Source organism: Podarcis filfolensis (assembly GCF_964270895.1).
Source record: "Podarcis filfolensis genome assembly, chromosome: 3".
NCBI classification, from domain to species: Eukaryota; Metazoa; Chordata; class Lepidosauria; order Squamata; family Lacertidae; genus Podarcis; species Podarcis filfolensis.
The window spans coordinates 27060071-27076457 of record NC_139606.1 but is presented as its reverse complement, the minus strand read 5'-3'; the positions used below and the strand labels follow the sequence as shown (position 1 = coordinate 27076457).

The 16387-nt window shown below is 39.0% G+C and overlaps 1 protein-coding gene across 17 annotated transcripts in view; it reads left to right on the top strand.

The window, feature by feature from the left end:
• Window positions 1-16387, top strand: part of MYT1L (myelin transcription factor 1 like) — a 280396-nt gene that overhangs the window by 207996 nt on the left and 56013 nt on the right. For 10 of the 17 annotated variants that reach the window (XM_083607073.1, XM_083607083.1, XM_083607078.1 and 7 more), the window contains 3 exons: window positions 2091-3065; window positions 9343-9477; window positions 13538-13628. In XM_083607073.1, the coding sequence (XP_083463199.1) occupies window positions 2091-3065; window positions 9343-9477; window positions 13538-13628 (1201 nt within the window). The remainder of the gene's footprint in view (window positions 1-2090; window positions 3066-9342; window positions 9478-13537; window positions 13629-16387) is intronic. The other 7 variants (XM_083607077.1, XM_083607084.1, XM_083607087.1 and 4 more) reach the window with 4 other exon arrangements.

Genomic DNA, 16387 nt, shown 5'->3' with positions numbered 1-16387 from the left:
GCGCCCATGGTAAAAACTGAAGAATGCTGCCATAAAAATAAATTACCGTATTTTTTGCTCTATAAGACTCACTTTTTCCCTCCTAAAAAGTAAGGGGAAATGTGTGTGCGTCTTATGGAGCGAATGCAGGCTGCGCAGCTATCACAGAAGCCAGAACAGCAAGAGGGATCGCTGCTTTTGCTGCGCAGCGATCCCTCTTGCTGTTCTGGCTTCTGAGATTCAGAATATTTTTTTTCTTGTTTTCCTACTCCAAAAACTAGGTGCGTCTTGTGGTCTGGTGCGTCTTATAGCGCGAAAAATACAGTAGCTGGGAATTCCTTTCTGAGTGCGATTGAAACAAACAGTCAGCATGGGAAATGGGATATATGTGGATGGAGGACTTGTGTACATTCCAAGGATTCTCTTGGGTGTGCAGTGTATCTGACATGCTGCAGTCCTCTGTGGAATCTTTGTTATTGAGGACAAGAACTACAGTGGCAGGTGGAGGCAAAAGTGAGTTCTAAAATTAAAACGTGGTGGGGTTTATTTTGGTAGTTTTCAGCAGAGTTAAAAAGCTTGGAATCTGGAGCTACCCAGATCCACCCCCTCTTCTTCCCCATTCACACATCACTAGTGTTGCTTTAAAAGGTAAACCATACCGAGGCCCTTACAGTTTTTTCATATTTACAAGGATGGCTTTGGTTTCTAAGCCTACATGGTGGAAACTAGTTTCATGGCTGCCTCGGGTGGTGGGAATGGCTGGAAACAACAATCTATATTTCAACACTGCCCTCTGCTGACCGGAGGCATGAAAGGTTGCTTATATCCAACAACCACAATGTTATCTTTAATGGCTCAGCTTTTGCTTATGGAGGGGAAGAGAAGTTATTCACATATATGGCCAGGGGAGAAGGGAGTACGTATTCATTCATGGGGGGGTATTAAGGGAAAGGAAAGAAAGCTGCTCCCTGCCACTTTGTGACCCCAGCTACTGAGAATCTAGGTTGTTCCATCCTGCGTCGTCCCAACCTGGTTGTTGTTTCTACTTGATTGGCAGATCGTTAAGGGTTGCTGAGGAATGGCTTTCATATATAGATGAACAATATTATTCGTGTAATGGATAGCTACCATTCATTTCAACAGTTCCAACAGGCATTACAGGATAAATGAATCTATTTGCTATGGAACCATTATAAGAACAGAAATATCAACAAAATGTCTACCTGTGATAATGTAGCACATAGGTTAATAAGCACTTACTGGTATTTAGCAAGTATTACTATCGTGAAAGATTTTGTTAAGGTTTTTGCCTGCTTTGTTTGGACAAACAAAATGCTTTCTGAGAATGCATGCATATGCCTTTATGTACTTGTATTTTTAAAATTATATGCTGGAGATATGCAGTCTATAATTATTAATTGAAACATCCAACTACTACATATTTCCCCAAGAGCCCCATGTCTTTTGATCCTCTCGGAAAATGTGATTACATAATATAATATAATTAATATAATATAATATAATATAATATAATATAATATAATATAATAATACTAAAATATATGTTAGTGTTGTGGAGCTTAAATGAATAACCTTTTAGGTGTGTGTGTGTGTGTGTGTGTGTGCATGTGTGTGTGTGTGTGTGTGTGTGTGTATCCCCAAGTGTTAACTGCTGAACAATAGGATTGGGGATATTTGGAAAGAACACACACAAGTAAACTAGCACAAATAATCCAACTGTTTTCAAAAAGCAAATTAGAAAGAAAAGATCAAAATAAAAGTTTAAAAACCATTTGAGATTATAATGTCAAATAAAAAAAATTGGTAAGAAAATATGTATTCTAACCCCCTTAACGCTTCACTAAGAAATTAGCAAAGGTATAAGTGTCCTTTTCTCCATAAGAACCATCAGTTTCCTTAATCCTGTAACCTAAAATTAAATTAATATGGTTTTCTTAGTGCTTATGAGCCACTGTATGCTAAAGTATGATTGATAGGCGGTTTGTGTTCTGTCCATGGCACTGCAAAAACAGTTCCAGTTCTAGCCACTTTTTTCCCTTTCCTTTTCCATTTCTCTTTCTTTCTTTGTTCTTTTCTTTTCTCCTATGCAGAAGACCATCAAATGAATTGTCACAATACTCGAATGCAAGACACAGAAAAAGATGATAACAATAATGATGAGTATGATAATTACGATGAACTGGTGGCGAAGTCATTGTTAAATCTTGGCAAAATTGCAGAGGATGCAGCGTACAGAGCCAGGACAGAATCAGAAATGAATAGCAATACATCTAATAGCCTGGAAGACGATAGCGACAAAAATGAAAATGTTGGTCGTAAGAGTGAGCTGAGTTTAGATTTAGACAGTGACGTTGTTAGGGAAACTGTGGACTCGCTGAAATTGTTAGCACAAGGACATGGTGTAGTGCTTTCAGAAAATGTTAATGACAGAAATTATGCAGACAGTATGTCTCAGCAAGAAAACAGGAATATGAACTATGGGATGTTGGGGAAGCCTACCAACAATGGGCTTACAGAAAAAATGGTGGAAGAGAGCGATGAAGAAGTATGTCTCAGCAGCCTGGAATGTTTGAGGAACCAATGTTTTGATTTGGCCAGGAAACTCAGCGAGACAAACCCGCAGGAAAGGAATCAACAGCAAAACATGAATTCTCGCCAACATGCCCGGCAAGAAGAAGATTTCCAAGGAAGGACATCTGATAGGAATTATTCTGATATGATGAACTTAATGAGGCTTGAAGAACAGTTGAGCCCCAGATCTAGAACTTTTTCTAGCTGTGCAAAAGAGGACGGGTGTCACGAAAGAGATGACGACACCACCTCTGTAACTTCAGATAGGTCGGAGGAGGTATTTGATATGACGAAAGGAAACTTAACGCTGCTTGAGAAAGCGATTGCTTTAGAAACAGAAAGAGCAAAAGCCATGAGGGAAAAAATGGCAATGGAAGCTGGAAGGAGGGATAATATGAGATCCTATGAGGAGCAGTCTCCAAGACAGCTTTCTGGAGACGACAGGAAGTCTAAGTCCAGTGACGGCCATGTCAAAAAGCCATATTATGGTAAAGGTAATATTTCTATCTAATGTATGTTGTATTATGATGAACTATGGGGTGAATCTTAACAAGCCATGCACCTGAATGTGTTTTTTTGCACTCAAAAAATAATTCTAGAAGCACAAGTAGTTCAAAGTAATGCTCTGTGTCTTTAGGTAGAACATTACGTCATGCCAGGAGAAGCAAAGGGAATAAGAGATCATGTTAAAAGAGAGAAGGTTGTCCAGAAATGCTGAATATATTTTATGATTTTAAAACTAAAGGCAAATACATCTTGCATGAATTGACTTATACGTTAAGATTTTGTGCAAGACAGCCAATTAGCTGGGAAATGCATATTTTTATAGACTGGACTGTGTGGGGCATCTTGATTTATAAAATTATAACCAGATGGTGGTTATTGATGAACCCTCTCCCATATAAAATGTAGAGTTGCTTGATAGAAATTGAATAGTATCTGAGTGACCGATAACATGAGATAGGGGCAATGACTGCACATTAATTATCTTTAATAGTAAGGTAATGGAAATCATTTGCTATGCAAGGCATGCTTTGGCCTGGGCTGAGATCAATAGCAATTTCTTTCTTATATGCATTCCACTCCACTGGTTTCATGCCTTTGTGGAAATAGCTAAGGTGCTACCATAACAATTATCCAATATATAAGACCAAAAAAGACAAAACATAAACAATTACCCTAACCATGTATTATGTCTAGGTATATACAATGTAAATATCAACATGCTATTTTTATGAGTCTGCATTCTTGTAAAGTTTCCCAACAGCAGAATACTTTTCACTCCCATTAACTTTAATGGGAGTTGAGGAATCTGAATCATTGGAGGGAGGTGTGAATAACCTAGATGGTTATGGATGATGCTGTGATTTCCAGAGCATCACTTTATTAAATTGTTATTCTGTGTTTTTTAAAAAATATTATGAACTTGGTAACAGGGCTGTAAAGTATAATTATGATATTAAAACATTATTTCCAATATATCTGCACAGGAGACTTTTTCTTTCCTTAAGCAAAGTTTGTAAGACAAATAAAAGACCCATATATATATAAGCTACATAAGTATGATGAAAGCATGAAGCTTTCTTGCAATCCAGTTTTGAGCCACTGTCGTACACTAATACCTGAGTTATTGACTGCGTTTGAGGCAGTTTGCCCAATACATTTTTCTGTACATGCAAACTACTTTGGGACACACACTTGTATGAACAAGTGTAATGTATGGGCAATGAAATCATGGATGTGGCCAGCATCAATTTGTATGACTGGCAAACAGTTTCACCATGGTTGCCACAATTATGGGAATCGCTTCTGGCATGCTATGCACATTATGCTTGTCCAGGCAAATTAATATCTTAAATTGTTCAGGAATGCTTATTTTTACGGACAAGGAAAAACACACTGTCACATTACATGCTACAATAAAGTAATGTGTTTATACTTCAATATTTTAATCTGTTATTGCAATTAAGGAAAAAATACAGTCTGTTTTTAAAAAAGAAAAGAAAGCACTGTACGAATCAGCAAATAGTTGAGAAACCATTCAAGTAAAAATTACAAAAAAATTAATGTGCTTATCTTACAGAATATATTATAATATGCCCTTAACCAGACCCAATATCATTTAAACATTAACACCTCAGGGGGAAAAGAAGGTGCTTCTGTACCTCTGGGAGTTTGAACGTAAATGTAAGCCATGATGCTAACAGGAGTCACAAGCGATACCTGGATCTAAAGTTGAAAGTTTAGGCAATGTTAACCTCAGACTTGGGGTCCAGACTCAATTCTTTTCAAAGAGCAGGATAAAATAAATAACCATATACCTTCTTTGCTCTACTGTAAAAAATTTAAAAGCGAATGAATGAAGGCTATGTCCTTCTAACACCACTCATCATCAAGTACAGGTGATTCCCTCAACTGTGCCTCCTCTTGGGGGAGATGTGGGGTACACATCTCAGGGAATATACACACACTTTAATGTAGGGAAGAAGATGCATCAGAAGGAATGCCTAACAATTGTGTCTCCACTGCTTTCCTATGGTGGGTTCCAAAAACATTGCGAGAGGCAATCCTTTCTATAGATATATGCTTTTCCATGTTAGAAAGTATCCGGATGTCTTTGTGTCCCTAACCTCACCGTTGCAAAATTATATCTGATAATATTGCAGTCCTGACTGGACAATTGTATCAAGAGTTGGTAGAGAACAACAACTTTCCCTATGGCAGTAGGGAAATATTTATGAGGCAGTCGTGTTGTTAAATTGAATTACCCAAGTGTCAGTATTAAGTTCTCCTTCAATATTTTCTTACACAGTACTAGATAAAGCTATCTCCATTCCTTGTTTGGACCAAATAACCATTTTGATAGTAAAGCTCCATAACAGTCACCTAGAAACAAAGGGAGCCTGCCCCACATTTCTGATTCACTCAGCCTAACTTGTTTTCAGCATTATACTTGAAATACACTACTCATTAGTAATACAGTTAAAACATTGTTTTTATGAGTTTCAAATTAAGATGTGAATACTGTATGGTTCAGCCCCATGGGTAGCAATAATTCAGTAATATTCATTTATCTTAGTGATGCCCCCCTCATTTATTATCTAATTAACTAAGATGTGAAGATTTATACTCTTTTGAGTCAACTGTACCTTGTTGCACTTGATTATTGTCATATGAAATAGAAATAACCAAAATACTCTGAGAGATAGTCAACTAAATCATACTAAAAGTAGGCCCATTGAATTCAATGGGTCAGCTCTGAGTTTGACTGATATTGGATATCACCCAGTGCTCTTATTGGCTGGATTTTTTGGACCACAATATAACATATCAGAGTGCTTTATGTAAAGAGTTCCATAAAGCTTTATGTATGCAAATGAATGGTATGGCTGTCAAGAGGTAACATAACTTCAGAGACATAGAGAAAGACATTGATGAGTTCTATTCCCAGCTCCAATACTAATTTCTTTCTGTTTCCTTGGGCTGAATAATCTGCCACAGACATAGTCACCAATATGGGGCGTTTTAGTATCTGTGTTGCTTTATAATTTTGTTTTATTTTTGGCAGGGGGTTATTAAATGAAAGGTTAACAATGCATATATTGGTCTTCCTGCTGTCAGGAAGCCCTGCCAATCTAATTAAACTACAACCTTTGGATTTAAACCATTAAGGGTAGGCCTGCACAATTTATGACCTACCAAAGCAAATTCAGTCTCCCCAGCCATGTTATGTAGTGTGCCAGATGTATGGCAGCCTTCCTGTGTTTTGAAGTTGTTAGGCAAGCGGCAGAAGCAGGAGGATTATTGATACCCTGTTGGTGGGCCTCCATAGGTGACTGGCACGCTGCATTATAGAATCCTTGAATTGGAAGCGACGCTCCCTCCAAGGTCAGCTGGTCCAACCCTCTGATATGCCACATCTACCACAAGGTGTGGAAGCATGTGCCCTTGCACATGAAACTGGCCACTTTAAGTTGCATGTGCACTGGCTCCCATCATGGCAGGCCAGTCATGGGAAACTGCTGCTGTGAGCAAAAGCAGACTGTTTGCACACCAGTATAAAGCCTTCCTGGAGTGGCACGCTAAATTCCTGCATATGCTTCTCACTTTTATTCTGTGAGCTGGCAGAAAAATCAATGCTCAAATATATAGCAGAGGCCAAATAACCCAGAGTTTCCTGTGCATTGGCTTGAGTTGCGAATCAGTGTATAATATATCAGTAACCAGCACTAATTAGAAACCCAAGTCCTGGAATACAATCTCTTGCTTTAACCTGTGCTTTAAATACTAAAAGGCAAGCACCTTAATTTCTCCAAACTTTGAGCTGACAAAAATAATGTTTGACTTGAATTGAGACCTATGAGGTTTGAGACAGTTGAATAACAACATTCTGAAGGGAATTAATGTCCTTCCTGGAGCAAAGAGAGTCATAATGCCAGGTTCTAACACACAGCACTGATAGATAAATGTTTGGGGTTTTTTTTAAAAAATGAAAACATTGCTTTAAAAGGATGAATTCTAAAATGGTTGAGTTTGGTTGACAGAATCTTATGAGCAATACTGGCTGCATTTGTTTGATACCGGATATGAATTATTCCTAGTACTGTATTTAAAACATTGCAACAGTATAAAAGGATGATGTTCTGATCTGGAGCTTCTGATCAGAATTCACAGGGGTCCTTTCGCCCAACTATCCTGAATCATGTAAACTTTACTGTGTTTTGCTGAACTCTGAAAGTGGCTTTGCACCTAACATTTTAGGTGTAAGACATGTTGGTTTTTTTAATATGTGAGTTCAAAAAAAAAAGTGAATTGCTGTATTTGTTAGGGAGATAGGATTAGCTCTAGCTGCCTGTTTCTGTACACATGGCTTTACTGCCACACAAATTGGAAAACGGTGCTGAGATGATAGCCCTGATATTTACACAATCATTTATTTTAGGATCATCCCCCTATCTTTTTAGGCATTGCCAATTCTCTTACGGCTGACTTTAGCCTCTGATTCACACAGGCATAACCAAGGAAGGTCACAGGCAATTTTCTTCTATGATTTGAAGTGGTGGAGACGGTTCTCCTCCTTCATACATGCTTACTATTTCTCCCTTTAATGGTTGTCAGAGGGGAAAGACAGAAAAAAGAGTGAACAGGACCCCCTTTTTGGCTGGGGTCCATCATCAGAAATGAAAGAGAGGTAGTACAGCATCTTTTTTTACACACTTTTACACACAGAAGGTCCCAGGCTCAATCCCTGGTCTTTCCAGGTAGGACTGGAAATGTCCCTGGTCTGAAGTCCTGGAGAGATGCTGCCAGCCAGTGTAGACAGACTAGATGGACTAATGGCCTGGCTTCATATAAGACAGCTTCCTGTGTCTTATGTCCAGTCTATGTCCAGTCTGTCTCCCTTTCCCTTTTGGTTGTATCTTCCACCCATCATTCCCAGTACCTGCCTCTATAGGCGGAGACAAATGAAAACCTAATTACTTTTCATGGCACTCAACAGCACAGGGCTGTTGCAGCACTGCAAGAAGAACTTTAGCATTGCTACTGAAGCTAACCTATAGCAGGAGGTGGGGAGAAGGGGATCTGAAAGAAGAAAACCAGTGGGGTAAGGAGGTTGAGGGTGAGAATGGCTATTTCAAGGAATCATGACACGTACATTACTATTCTTACCTGCCTCCCTCTCCTATCACTCTAGTTAGTATTGATGCTCTGCCAGATTCTTTAGAACAGGGAGAGCCAACATGGTGCCCTCAAGAAAGAGTTGGGTACCAACTCCCAACATCCCTGACCATGGGCTGTGCTGGCTGACACTGATCGGGGTTAAAGTCCAGTGACATCAAAATAGCTGCTTGCCCCTGCCCTAGAATATGGATACAAATCAGAAGTTGAAATTAGCTTGGGAGATAATTAGCCTAGGATAATGGATTGTGTAAATGGAAAGAGCAGGGGTATTTTAGTACAACCCCCCCCCATGCATTCAGTAAAAGGATGCTATTGGGGGTTCCAGTTTTAATTCCAATTTCAGCAGTAATTCCACAATATTCTCTGCAAACACACACATAAGCGTAATAAGAAAAATAATTTTCATAGGTTATTATGAAAACAGCAAAATGTGATGCAACTCTTCATTATGAATGTTATGAATATCTAAGTGTTCTAAATATGTGGTGTCTTTCACAGGACAATTTAAAAGCAAGTCTTAACTTTTTTAAAAAAACAAAACTTGTAGTTAATGTTCAGTGGAAAGAAACATCCTTTTCTGTAAGTTCTTATATTCTGTAGCAAACTTTTGAGAAACAGTGTTGTCTGTTTTAGCATGCCATTGAAAAAGAATAAATTTGCATTGCATCTTTGAAGAATTTTGGCAAGGAGCTGGGTCCACTATCATCAGTACTCTGAATTTCTCCCGCAGTAGATCTCTAGCCTTCAATATATAATGAGGAAAATAGTTTTTAAAACAAATTCAAAACAGAGCCAACTTATAGCTAATGCTTGACAGAAGTTATGTTGACAGTGGTGTGTGGCTTTGCTGGAAGAAAGTCACCACCATTTACCCTCCATGAATGGAGGACAGCTGTGATCATAGGAGCCTACGGTACAGAAGAAGGAAGCAGGAGATAAAAATGTTTTCAGTCGTAGATGTGTTTTCTTCCAGTGTTCTTTGAGAACATTTTCCAAAGAGTAACTGAATTCATTAAGTGAACCTTCGTCCATTTGGAAATCTGAAAAGGAAAAACATCATTCACTTGACACATTTGTTGTAAATTATAGATCCCTCAAGAACAGAAAAGAAAGAAAGCAAATGTCCTACCCCTGGGTGTGATGGAACTGGCCATGTAACGGGGCTTTACCCCCATCACCGCAGTTTGTCAGGATGCCCACACAAAGATAGGGTCCCTCCAGAAAGTAAGTCCACATTGTTTCATGGAAACTGGGGATAAAACTCCACACAAATTTTTCTAGCATGCATTAAGAAACTTTTTTTCCCTTCTCTTTTTTTCTCTGTCCCATTTTTCCAGTATGATATGTCTCAATTTAGCAAACTGTTTTTCTGTTATATTTGCATTTTTTTCCTTTATTTCATCATGTTCACATCTATACTAACCTTTATGCTTGAAGAAAGATGTTTTAAAGCTGTATTCTTTTTATTCTGATAGTATTAGGATATTTGCAAACTGTTGTTTTTCTCTATGCCGCAGGTATTCCCCCCCTCCCCGCCAGAAAAAAACAAAACAGTGCTGCTTTTAATTCTGAGTAATTATAGCCATCTCTTGAATAGAGTCTCTCGTGTTCAAATAAAGGAGCCGATGTTCCTTCCACTTTGAAAATAGGCAATTGGATTCATTTTAAAATTTTTATATATATACATAATTATTCAAGCAATTAATTCAAATATTTGACCTTTAGAATTGTGGTTGACTTGCAATAATACAGCTCTGCATGGATGTTAGTGCAAAAATGCTGCAATTGTATAAGAGGTATGAAGGGAGAAGAAATATGTAAAAAAACCAAAAACAGGTGCCATAATTGTCTGAGATTGTCAGAACTCATCCACCCACCTGCTAAGAAGAATATACTAAACTGATTCTCAGATTTTGTGGGAGGCTTCAAACATTACAAAAACAAGGCTTCCAATCATAGAATCATAGAATTAAGGAGTTGGAAAGGGACCCTGAGGATCACCCAGGCCAACCTCATGCAATGCAGGAATAAGCAGCTGTCCCAGAGATCAAACCTGCAACCGGGCGTTGTGTGTCGAGGTCCCCAAGCTACCCCAATAAAACACAATTCACACGGAATTTTTGTTTAAGGTTTTTGGCATAATTTTGGCCACAACTTTATTAAAAGACAAAAAATGTGAGTGGTTGCTTAGGCATTGGCTGCGACTCTCTGACCCCGCACAGGGACAGACTGACATTTGCATGCCCACGAAAGTCAGAAAGGGAAAACATTTTGGGGAGAAAGATGGAGCTGGGAACCATGCCCTCACCTCTCCCCAAATGCTCCCAGGGGCTCTTGTGTGGCCCTAGCCCCTTGACAGGGGTTTGGACAAAAGCATGGCGAGCCCCTGGGCTCCTTTAATGGAATACCCTTGCTGCAGCAGCAGCAGCATTGGAGGGGCAGGCACAGCCAATCCATGCCCCTAACAACTATAGGGAGGGTGGGCAGCTAATCCAATGCACGCAGCGAAGAGGAAGCTCAACGCTGCGCACGGGGAATATAAAACTTCTTGGCTATCAATCAAAAAATGGCAACATCAAATTCTCCCCAATGACAAGAGGAACCCAATCGCAATGGCGGCCAGCTACCTTTACCCGCCCAGCAACAGTGGGATGTCTTGGAAGACCCCACTGCAACACGTGCTCTCCATGAAGGAGAACACGCTTTATCTGCATCACACTTGTCAGCACCAGCACTCCGTTCTTACCAACTTTGCTATCCAGTCTTTGCAAGATGGTGGCTTTCTAAAAGCTGGGCTACATGTAGATTTGATTCATTGGTTCCCGAACAGCTTAGTTGTCGAACAAATTGGATCCTGAATGCCGCAAACCTGGAAGCGAGTGTTCCAGTTTGCAAACATTTTTCAGAAGCCAGACGTCCGACGTGGCTTCCACGGCTTCTGATTGAGTGCATGAAGCTCCTGCAGCCAATTGGAAGCCGCGCCTTGGTTTTCAAACGGTTTTGGGAGTCGAACAAACTCCCGGAACGAATTAAGTTCTAAAGCCAAGGCACCACTGTATTTGATTTAATAACTACACCCCACTTTTCCATTAAAACAATAGTGGAAGTGGCTTGCAATGAAAAACAACAATAATAAATATAAAACACCAGAACAACATAGTTAATATAGTAGCGAGATCAAGAATTCCCACTAGAATTAAGGGACCTTAGTCATGTTCATTAATTTCAGTGGGTCTCCTCTGTTTAGAACTTAGTCAAATTCCACACAGTGTGAAACTGTCTCAATTCTCCTTAAGGATCACCCCATCGGGTTAGGGTCAGGACAGTCATTTTCCACAAAGCAGCTCTTCATATATCTGCCACTGAAAACACTAGCACTATGAGAGTGCTTCTACATGTTGCCATTACATTGAGAAGTAATTACCATGTGATGTAGTATCATCACATATATTAAGTGAAAAAAGTATTTTTCATTCATGACAATGAAGATTTGGAAAGAGAAGCTGCAAGAAACTTTTGAGTCTTGAAAGCACTTAACTCAGTCTGGAGTTAAAAGTGGTATGAGGGCATCAATGGCAGAGTATTGTCCATTTCATATCCTCCCTTAAAACTCGCAGAAAGGGAAATCCCTCTTAAGGAAGCAACACTGCTTCTCAGCTGGTGTGTGAATCGAGCTGATCAAAGGAATTCAATTTCCAGTTTAGCAAGGCCTATAATTTTCTCAAACACAAATGTTTACTCAGTTCCTCAAAGTGGTTCATCTCCTCCCCCCCCCAACGTAAATGGTAAACATACAGCATTTAGAAAACGTTACCAATCAAAGAAGAATATAGCTTTAAACGGTTTGCATGTTCAGTAGTGACAAAAGTGAAAAAGGTGAGATCATCTCTCTCTTTCTATCTATCTCTTTTTTTTTCCTCCTTACCCTACTCCTGCAGTGCTGGGCTTGTAAAGCATGTTTCAAGAACAGCTTTGAATAGCAGGAAATCCAAAGTGAAGCTTTCACATCTTTAGTACACTGCTAGTAGTGTGGTGATGGTGATGAATGATGGTGGTTGTGACTATTCTTTAAATCAATTATGCACAGGCTTTATTCCTTATATCCTCTAGGCTTTTGTGTAAGCATTACACATGCTTTTTTTAAAAAAAGATTGGTTCCTTTGAAATGTAGCATAATTTTGCACTAGTTGTCCAGCAACAGTGACACAGATCTGAGCATTTTTCATGTTGTACACATGCACACCAATTGGATGCAGCTCAATTTATTTTTAAACGTTAAAAAAAAAAGTGAATGTTTGGCACATAGTGGTTTTCAGTTCAAGTAAATTATAAGTACTGTCCTACTGTATTGAATCCAGAGACTATGAGATCTGTAGGATTGGATCCCTGATATTTCAAATCCCACACTGGAAAATTGCGGAGATGCTATTTACAAAGTAGTGTGCTCCCCTATCGCTGAATTGCAGCCCCTCCCCAATGCTTGCTTGGTGGTGGAAAATGACAACCCATTTTTGTTTAAACCAGACCTTGTTGGTTCCTTTTATTCCTAATTTATCACTCCACCACCCCCTTGAATTTAAAATGTGCTCACATTCTTTGCTTATATTGGTTTCTCCCCCCCCTTTTTTTTCTTCTTCTTCCTTTTTTGGACCCTTTATGATTTATTGACAGCTATAGATTATTATTTTTTAGCAATTATTCTGATCACAACATGAGTGTAACTGCCATTGAACTTTTAACAAGCGCTAGTCCTACGTAATCAAGGCAGTTGCGGGGCTCGGAACCAATTCCATAGCTGGGCTTCAAAGATCTTTCTGGTACTGCTTTCAGCACCTCAGAATTCGCATACATTTTATGCAGTTATGGACTCCAGATTCTGGATGCCTGTTTTGTGTACCTAATCAAGTTTATTATTGCATATCTGCACCTTAAAACTGCTCCAACCTCCAACTCACCACTGTGCTGTTCAGTGCTTTTGCTCAGTGCTTATGTATGCAGCCTCCTGCTTCACTGTCACACCAGAGACACATTAATTGTTAGATAACCTGCCCTCCATAACTCTTAATGTATTAACATCATCCCTATGTTAATGAGTACCACAACACCTCTTTCCTTCACCAGGCTTTTATTGGCTATACCTGTCACGTGTCTCTTTTCAGGAATGCTGATCATTAATTAATCTTGCTTTGTACTAAAATGGCTTCCTACAGACTGGGACTTGAAATCTTTTTCTTCTTGTTGTTGTTTCCACACTCTGCTGTTTCCTTTCCTTCTCCTTGTCAAGTTCTTGCCATGCATGAAAACGTTCTTAAGTGTCCTACACCAGGCTGCACAGGCCGAGGCCACGTAAATAGCAACAGGAATTCTCACAGAAGGTAAGATGATGTGCTCACTGAGCTATAATGTAGGTGGATACCATTTCACAGCAACAACACCTCTGAACGTCTCCTGACAAGTGTGTGTGTTTGTGTGCAAATGTGTGTATGTGTGTGCGTGAAGATGCTCTGGGCCTTAATTGAGCAGATGGACTGATGTGCTCAGTCTGATTGTCCTTTACGGCTTATCGTATGAGAGGATTAACTCTGGCACACAGTTAATTCAAATAATAAGCTATATTTCAAGGCTTGTCACTGTTTGCCAGCATTTGCATTTCCTAAGCGAGAACTGAATATACAAGTTTAAATTCCTTCAGCAGGCTGCAATAGGTATTTTCTATCATTGGGGGAGAGGTCGCTAGCTACCCTTCCTTCCCACAGTGCTTCAGGCTGCTTGCAATTATTTCTCACCTGTATTTTAATATGAGTCACCTGCATATCTGTTTGTTTTGAGGTACAAAAAAAGGTAGCTGCAACAATTTTTTAAAAATGTTCTGCTTCTTCACAATATGCACTTCAATATTTCAGAGAGCAGCCTCTTAACCATGATACGAATCCTGACACACACAAAAGCCCCTCAGCTCTACTGAAATCTCTTTGCCACCTGATTGAAATCTAAAATGGCACTTCTGGAGAATATCACCGATGATACTAAAATAAGGTGTATCTAATCAGAACCAGGATAGTTTCTTTACACCATGTTAAGCTACTAACCTTTTTTTTGTTCACGAAGTGCTGTAGATTCCAGTGCATTGTAAATAACAAATTGTGTAGAACTGGAAATTATTATAATTAATTAATTAAATTTCTATACACAGATAGTAAAGTCTTCTAGTATAAAGGACTAAAACAGCAGGATTGTTTTCAAATTATCTTAAAATCCACAGGAAGTTGTTGTCTTTTTAATTTGCTTTTGGAGATAGTCCCATTCAAAGCTACAGAAGATAAAAGGATTGGATCCAGACTGAGAATCCCACATAAGTGGGGATAAGCCCCATTGAATTCAGTAAGACTAACTTCTGAGTAGACATGGATTGTGGTGTTCGTGATTTGACCTTCACTTCTATTGAAATCAGTGGGACTTCATTTATGTATGATTGCTTTTAAACCATACTCTTCCTCCAGCAAGGTAGCTCACAACATAGAATATAAAATAGCAGCTAAAATATTTTTTTTTAAAAAATTTGAAAATAAAAACATTTAAAACCCAACTCAGCAGCAATAAATAATATAACTGGCTCCAGAGTCAACATCAACCAAAAACCTGAAGGCCTAGACAAACCTGCCCTTAAATATAGCTAATGTGAAGGGCAACCAAATTTCATTTTAGTTATTGCTGACTTTTCACATTGATTTCAATATAAACGAAGTTCAACTAGCTTACTCTGGATCCAACCCACTGTAATTGAGGCCAAGAAGTTAAAAACAAATATATCAGGAATCACAGCTAAAGCACCCATGACAGATGGCCATCCAAACTCTGCTTAAAAACTTCCAATGAAGGAGAGTCCAGCACCTTAAATGAAACTGAAAAAAATATTGACCCTGCTTAATGTCCATGGCTTTGACAATAGCACTGGGGAAAGCTGTAGGATTATTAAAACACCATGTCTCAGATCCATGGCTTTTGAGACATCAAGGAGTACTGTTTGGCACTCTTTCTGTCTGCATTATTTTATTCTCCATTCCTGGCCCCTTCTGCCATGCTCCCTAAAAGATATCTACTTTGAGAATGGGTGTTGCTGGTTAGCAATAGTAATCTCTTGCTAAGAGGCATGGAGGATGTCTGAATGAATGAACTCCAGTGGTCATGTCACCTCAGTGCATGCCATGTAATCCATGGAAGAGTTTAGGAAACATTGTCTACTGTATCGTGTCTTCTCTTAAACATTTCTATGGCTTTATGATTTATTTTTCCCCTATAGAGAGGGGAATGACTTTCTAGATCTCAGGAAGATTCAGAGTGAAGTTCTGTTCAGAATTCTGCCATAGAGTGTATTGATTTCCTCTGTAGAAATTTTGAAATCAGATAAGCATATTGCAAACTATGACCAGATAAACAACTTTTCCTTTACCTCGTCATAATGTTCATATATATGCTACTTCCAGTGTGTTGTTTATTTTTCTCATAAACTGTTTTCTAGCAGAAGCAGAACTGTCATTATATGCTCAGCTCCATAGCTCCTGAATCCTCATGATTCTGGGTTCTTTCCAAGGCAGCTTTCCATCCATTTCAGCAGCAAGCAATATCTTCACTTATAGGCTAAATTCTATTTTGATTTACAATTGGCACAGCTTCATTTTGCAGGTCAGCTCTAACCATCTTTACCAGTTGTAAGTCCTGAATTCAGCAAAGCTTATGTTCAAATAAGCAGCTTCAGGGTTGCAGCCTTAATTTAAAAGCAAAACAATGATTGTGTAATGTGTTAACCTGCGTAATTTGGCCTACACGTCATTGCCACTGAAATACCAGTGTAGTGATATAAATAACAAAGTTTTCCAAAGCGGATAATACTTGTTGGCAATCCTGCCCGACAGTATTGCAAAGTGGAATTTTCAGATTTTCATTCTGTTTGCCTGGCAGTAGTGTTCTCCTGCACATTTACCAGAACACGAAACTAAAGCATAACTTGTGACCTATCAAGCTGATTGCAGCTCACCAGCTATTTATGGTGGTTAATCAACAGCTCGTTAAACTTTTGTTTTTTGCAGAAATTGTAGAACGGCTAAAACGGTAATATTCAAGTACCTGGCTGGCA